Source organism: Syzygium oleosum, unplaced genomic scaffold, assembly GCF_021117445.2.
Source record: "Syzygium oleosum isolate NSW1041296 unplaced genomic scaffold, Sole_v2.1 Sole_v2.08, whole genome shotgun sequence".
In the NCBI taxonomy this organism is placed as follows: domain Eukaryota; kingdom Viridiplantae; phylum Streptophyta; class Magnoliopsida; order Myrtales; family Myrtaceae; genus Syzygium; species Syzygium oleosum.
Window position 1 is genome coordinate 4,850,837 of NW_026607492.1, and position 7,067 is coordinate 4,857,903.

The 7,067-nt window shown below is 47.0% G+C and overlaps 1 protein-coding gene and 1 pseudogene across 1 annotated transcript; one reads left to right on the forward strand and one right to left on the reverse strand.

The window, feature by feature from the left end:
* Positions 1 to 375: 375 nt before the first annotated feature.
* LOC130134583 (2-oxoglutarate-dependent dioxygenase DAO-like) lies at positions 376 to 2,196 on the forward strand (annotated as a pseudogene).
* On the reverse strand, positions 2,023 to 6,580 carry LOC115684866 (probable L-type lectin-domain containing receptor kinase S.5). Its single transcript, XM_030609804.2, has 2 exons — positions 5,233 to 6,580; positions 2,023 to 3,067 (listed from the first exon to the last, which is right to left on the reverse strand). Exons 1-2 carry the CDS (start codon positions 6,488 to 6,490, stop codon positions 2,235 to 2,237), a joined length of 2,091 nt encoding a protein of 696 aa, XP_030465664.2. The 5' UTR covers positions 6,491 to 6,580; the 3' UTR covers positions 2,023 to 2,234.
* Between the last annotated feature and the right edge of the window lie 487 nt (positions 6,581 to 7,067).

Below are 7,067 nucleotides of genomic sequence, written 5' to 3' on the forward strand. Positions count from 1 at the left end.
ACTTGTAAAAGGAAGGTTCTATTGGGAGGAAGAAGGAACAAGAAACATCATGTGTCATCGCTGATCATTAAAGGTCATGCAGACTCACCGCATTGTATGCCTCCTTAGCTTAATCAAGCCGGTCACAGCTCTTCGTCTTGTCTAGACACAATCTATTAGACCAACCAAATTATACCTCAAATAAACAGTGGGACTTGTACAGTGCTGGACTTAAAATACATGGTTTCCTGACTGCATGATCTTGCTATTAAGATTAGGAAGATGGGGCCTACAAGTTATGTTGTGTGGTAGACAACAGCAACCGTGTAGGATTCAAATGCTATCATTGTAATAAAGAGATCGACATGAACTAACTCTTGAGAAATGAGAGAGGGGATGGTGGAAAGGAAGGTTCCTGTGATTGATACTCGAGAGTTTCCAGGGCCATCTCATAAACTGGGAGAAGCATGTGAGGCTTGGGGATGTTTCAGGATTGTGAACCACAAGATTCCATTGAAGCTGATGTCAGAGATGAAGGCAGTAGTGAGATCTCTGCTTGATCTTCCCTCTGAGATCAAGAGAAGGAATGCAGATGTCATAACTGGAGTGGGTATTTGGCACCCAGCGAGATCAATCCTCTGTATGAGGCTCTAGGGCTCTATGATTTCGGCTTTCATCACGCCGTTCATGCTTTTTGTTGCCAATTGGATGCCTCTCTTCACCAAAGGTCCCGCCCCGCCCCTGCGCAACACCCCCCCACCCACGCCGCACGCACCCCCCCCCCCCTCTCTCTCTCTCACCCGTTCTGTCTTTATCCAATTGACTGCCATTGTACATGGTCTCTCTTATCTTGTAGAGAGACAATAGAGAGCTATGCCCAGGCAACACACAAACTAGTCGTGGACATAGCAGCAAAACTAGCACAAACAGTGGAGTTAAGCGGTGAGCCATTCAAGGAATGGACTTGCCTACTCAGGATGAACAAGTACAACTTCACTCCTGAGACTCTTGGCTCTTCAGGAGTCCAAGTACATACAGACTCAGGGTTACTCACCATCCTTCAGGATGACGACAATGCAAGCGGTCTCGATGTGATGGACTCCTCCGGCTCATTTGTGGCTCTCGGCCCTTGGCCCGGCACATTCCTGGTCAACCTCGGAGACCTGGCAACGGTAGGGCAAATTCGGCTTCCATCCCTCGCTAATCGAAAGTCTCAAGATTAGGACAAAACGAGGGCATTAGTTTGCTTCAAAAGCCTGCTCAATGTCCTGTTGTTATGCTTTCTTGAGGCAACTTCGAGCAGTGCGCTAGTGACAAGTGTCAGAGCTCGTTAGTCGTTTGGAAGAGCACATAACTCTCACAGGCCATGAAAATGCAACCTTCCTTCGTCCCTAATGATCTTAGTGATATTTGTCTGTTGATTTTCATTATTGGACGGCAGATATGGAGCGACGGGAGGTGGCGCAACCTGAAGCACTGCGTGCCGTGCAAGGAAGCCACAACTCCGACTCGGGTCTCGATCGCGACATTCATCTTAGGACCGAAGCAGGGAGTCGTCGAAGCACCCCCGGAGCTCGTCGATCCTAAGCACCCGCGTCTCTATGGCCCCGTGGTTTACGAAGACTTCAGAAACCCGAGGATCTCTAAGAACCTGCAGGCCGGCGAAGCTCTCACGGTCGTGCGCGCCCAATTCTAATCGTATCTATGCTTGCAGGCGCTTTCATAAGCCACAAATATTACTGCCAGAAATAATCTATCTACATTCGAGGATCGCTTCGCGGCGCATGTAGCACGAATTACTCATGGGTGGAAGAAAATTGTAAATGTTCATAATGCTTTCAGGAAGATCAAGACTTTGAGTCCCAACATTTGTAAATCATTCACAACAGTCATTAGAGCAATTTTCATCTGTCTCTATTCCCTTTTTTTTTGGGCAATAAATCAATTTTCCTCCAGCATTTACCAAAATAGAAATTTTTTTTTAGTCATCACATCAGCTACAATTGTATGTAGAGTAGACCCCCTCCTTTCCAATTGAAGAACACATAAAAAAATATATATATAAACAATTGACCGAGGCCCAAATAAAAGACAACTAAATTAGTAAATCGAACAAAAAGGAAATAAAATGTAGACTCCAATTGAAAATGATATAGAGAAAATCTTAATTAAAAAGGAGCAAAAAAAAAAAAAAAACCTTCTCTTTTCTCCGCAGCACTGTAGTAGTCCTACAAGGCCATTCCAATCTTTGCATATCACACAGGAGAGCTGTTGCTGTACCCGGTATCACTCTCTTTGCTCGTGTACCTCGGTGTCCAACCCGACCCGAACCGTGACGACGACGTCATCGGCGTCACGTCTGTGGTGTCTCCGTCCTCGGTCAGCGGGCTCGCCGAGGGCCAGACGAACGCGGGCTTGAAAGGCGGGACGCGCGGCACGTCCACCGACCCGGAAAGAATTTGCACGATCGCCGGCGTCTTGGGCCTCTCGGCGGCGATCGGGTGCGAGCAGGCCAGCCCGAGGAGCAGCAACCGTCGGGCCTCTTCCACCGCATAGTCCTCGCCCAAGCGCTCGTCCACCGCCTCCAGGATCCGCCCGTCGCGGTGGAGCGACCACACCCAGTCCACCAAGAACTGGAACCCGCTGAACCCGGCCTTGTTCCACGGGCGCTGGCCGCACACCACCTCGAGGATGACCGCGCCGAAGCCGAAGACGTCGGACTCCCGGGTGGCCTTGCCCGTGTGGAGGCACTCGGGGGCGATGTAGCCGACCGTCCCCGGGACGCCCTCGAGCTCGGCGTAGGAGGTCTTCTCGTTGTCGATTGCTCGGGCGAGGCCGAAGTCACCGAGGCGGGCGTTGAAGTTGGAGTCGAGCATGATGTTGCTGGCCTTGAGGTCGCGGTGGAGGACCTTCTGGTCGTACTCGTCGTGGAGGTAGTGGAGGGCGGACGCGACGCCGGAGACGATCTTGTAGCGGTGGGTCCACCCTAGGGTCTGCGCCTCCGGGCCGCAGAAGATGTGGCGGTCGAGGCTCCCATTGGGCATGTACTCATAGACCAAGAGCAGCATCCCGTTCTGGTGGCACCATCCTGTCGGACAAAAAACATGCCGGGTAACCCGATCAGCGCATTTTTCATCGACTTTTAATAAAAAAACGGATAATCGATAAGAATACGATGATAAAATGCGAATTTCCAAAATTATATATATGATATTACAGGATCAACACGAATTTTCTTTTTCCTTTTTTCCCAATTAATTTACATGAGCTAAAATGACGACATAAATGGAGCAGACATCGTAACTCCAACTAATACAAAAAAAAAAAAAAAGGAATTATTTTATCTTATCGCATGTTCAAATATGGCGTCGGATGCAGCGGCGCATGTGCTAAGATTCGTGGCCAGCCTTGCACGCGTACGGGGCTGGCTCACAAATTGTCAATTTGCCAATTTAATTTTAAAAAAAAGAGGAAATATTCACATATTCATCAGACGATAATAAATGTACAAAAAAATCCATTTTTTAAAAATTAAAAAAATCGTTTTTCCAGGAGTTTCTCTTGTAAAGAAACAGCGGGGAATTAGCTGCGTGGCGGGGCCGGCGGCGATCTGATTTGGGTCGTCATTTGGACCGTCGAACCCTTATTTTATGGTAGAATCTTTGGACCGTTTCAAGCTAACACGTTCTTCGATTAGTTTTCTGCCACCCATACTCAACCAAAACCCGACGTGGAATTGGTAGACTAGATGACACTTCCCAGTTAGGTGGCCATTTATTTTCTTAAATTTATTCTTTCCGAATTTGATTGGGCCATCTTGACATTACGGCAAAAAAAGAACAAAAAAAGAAAACAACAAGCATATGGTATTTTTTTGAAAACGATGTCGATTCGACCGTACACCCGTGCTATGCCAAACCGGCCTGACGTCTTTAAATGCACATTCATCACAAGTTTGGACAACGTTTTTGGAAGCAAAGCTTTTATCATGTCTTTCTTATTTTGGAAAGGAGATGTAGGCAATTTTTCAAGATAGTGTTTGACTTTCATGTAATGTGAAAAGCCTCGAATTGAAGTGCAATTTCATTGAGAAAGGAAGGGAAAATAACACAAATACTCTAATGAACTTCAATTCAATGTGCAATATTATTCATAAACTTTTAATTTATTTAATATGATCCCTGAATTTTAGCGTAATGTGAAATATCGTCCCTGAACTTTTAATTTGTTCGATATAGTCCTTAAATGTTTAGTACGTGTTCAATCTAGTATATGGACTATATGAAATTCAAGTTCCTGAACTACATTGAATAATTTCATATAGTCCATAAACTAAATTGAACATGCATAAAAAGTTTAGGGACCACATTGTACAATTTAAAAGTATATGGACGATATTACATATTGAGATAAAGTTTCTAGATTATATTGAACAAATTAAAAGTTCAGGGATCACGTTATATAATAGATCAAAGTTTATGACTATTCGTGCAATTATCCCACAAAATAAATAAATAAATAAAAGGGTGGTGGGAGGGCGGACCGAGATTCGATTTTAAAAGTCAACTATTGGGGGGGGGGTCTTGCGTCAAAGTATTGCTTCATAATTCCTTAATTGCTGATTTTACATGTGCACCATAGATAATACCACGTGTCTTTGTGAATTTTCTTCTATAATAAACGAAAATTAGTTTCCTAATATTCCTTATTCATGATCACTATATAGACCAAATCTTAACAAATGGAGCTCCCCTTTTTAAGTTCCATGACTAATTATCCTTTGAAATGGAGATAGTGGCTAGTTTTAAGGACGAGTTTAATTTCAATTTCCCTCTATTTTTTTCATTTCTTATCATATAAATATATACGTAATTATTCGTAATGGTTAATGAACCGATTTTCCTCCCAAAATTTCTCCAGCCCATGAAAAAAACGTGTTGAATCGAACCTACCCCAAAATTCCAAAAATTGAAAAGTAATAAACTATTAAGGAAGAAGCCATATGGAATAAGCTATTTCTATCTTACCAAGCAACAATAGTTTGACCAATTCAAGGAAAGTCTATCACCCAAAAAAAAAAAACATTAAGGAGTGGATTTCAAAACCCTTTATCAAGATCAGCAGCTTTTTTTGAAACGCCAACTTTCAATTAATAAAAAACACGCATCAAAATAAAAAAAAAATCAACAGGGAAAATAAGAATAAAAAAAAAGAGAGGAGAGAAATTTAACAGAAAAAGAAATTCGAACTCACCGAGCAAGGGGACGAGATGGCGGTGCCGGAGGCGGTTGATGATGGTGAGCTCCGCCAGGAAGTCGCCCTTCCCCTTCAGGTCGTCCCTGGAGAACTTCTTCACCGCCACCTGCCGGCCCTCCGCCGCCAGCACCCCCTTGTACACCACCCCGAACCCTCCCTGCCCCAGCTTGTTCCGCTCCTCGAAGTTCCCCGTCGCCTTCTTCAGATCCTTGAACTTGAACTCCCTCGGCGTCCCCGGCAGGCTCTTCAGCGTCCCCAGTATGTTCGGGTCGCTCGCCTCCGCCCTCCGCCGCCTCACCCAGAAGAAGCCCAGGACGGCCGCCCCGGCCAGCACCAGCGCCGCCGCCGGGATCCCGGCGGCCAGCCCGATCACCAGCCCCGCCGGCATGCCCTTCGGCAGCTCCTCCACCGTCAGGTTCCAAAGCAGCACGCAGTTGAGCTCCACGTTCTCCCCGGTCGACGCGGCGAACCCGAAGTAGGAGTTCTGGCTCACCACCTTGCTCGTATCGACGGTGGCCGTCATGATTGGAGATGCCGGCTTGGGCTTCGTCGGGGTGGACTCGTCCTCGTCGGTCATGTAGACCGCCAGGAGCTTCCGGGCGCCATCGTAGTCGATCCAGACGTGGAAGTATTTGGTGCCGTTTGGAGCGAGTTGGAAGCCTTGGCCCGCCAGCGAGACGGTCTGGTTGTGCCGGACCGTGTTGATGTCGAGGCCGATGTGGTTCGCGTCCGGGTCATAGTCCTGCTTGAAGGTGTCGAACTCGACGGCCAGGAGGTGGTTGCTGGCGTGGCCGTCGGTGGTGGCGTTGGTGAGCCCGAGGTAGCCGCCGGAGCTCCCCAGCAGGCGGTTCAGGTCCGGCGCAACGATGAAGGCCAGGCCCTCACCGGGGGCACTGGTGTCGTTGACCCGGTAGAGGTTGATGACGAAGGAGGTGTTGAAGGAGGCGAGCTTGGTAGGGGCGGTGGAGGGTCCGTCCCAGAGCTTGAAGCCCTTTTTGAAGAGGATCCTGCCGGATTGGTTCGTGAGGGTGAAGTTGCCGGCGGAGTCGGGGGTGACCTGGAGGGCCTCGTTGGAGATGGTGGACGGACGGTTGACGGAGAAGGGGGTGTAGTAGGAGGGATCGAAGGGGCCGAACTGGAAATCTGGCACTTTGGTGGACTGTAACGGAGAGATGAGAGAAAGGAGGAGGAGGAGGAGGAGGAGGAGAGCCAGGGAAGCGAGGTCTGCGGGGAGAGGCGCTAGAGCTCGGCCCATTTCATGGAAGCGTGAGGGGTTTGGTGGGATTCAAGAAGAGGATGAAGCAGAAGAATAAGAAGAAGAAGAAGAGGAGGAAGAGGAAGATGATGGAGAATTCTGCGGTGGCCTTGTTTTCACTTTCCGCTTTACTTTTAAACAAATCACGCCCCCCCCTCTCTCTCTCTCCATCTCTCACACTCATTGCTTGGGACTTTCCATTACTAATTTCCACCCACGAGCAAAGGACAGGGAGAAAAGTTGCTTTGGCTAGTAATAAATTACTTGTAAATGGGTTTAGGATCTCCATCACCCATGTAATCTTGTGCTCCTCTTGCGCATAACTGTCCAAAAATAATTGAGCAGATAAAGACGCGTTCGAGAAACGTATTTACTTTCGCAACTCGGACTAAATTTAATAGGGTAAATACCACGAAAAATCCAAAACTGATACAATCGTGATAAATTTACCCAGAACTAATTTTTTGATCACAAAAAACCCAAAATTGATACACCTGTGATAAATTTACCCGAATTAATTTTTTGACCACTAAAAATTCTAAATTGATACATCTGTGACAAATTTATCCCAAATTAA

What these genes read in the sequence shown, in the direction of transcription:
- LOC115684866 (XM_030609804.2), bottom strand. Translation starts at nt 6,490, where the DNA reads ATGGGCCGAGCTCTAGCGCCTCTCCCCGCAGACCTCGCTTCCCTGGCT. An exon ending in CCATCTCGTCCCCTTGCTCG is followed by an intron (nt 3,068 to 5,232) that starts GTGAGTTCGAAT and finishes TTTGTCCGACAG; the next exon opens with GATGGTGCCACCAGAACGGG.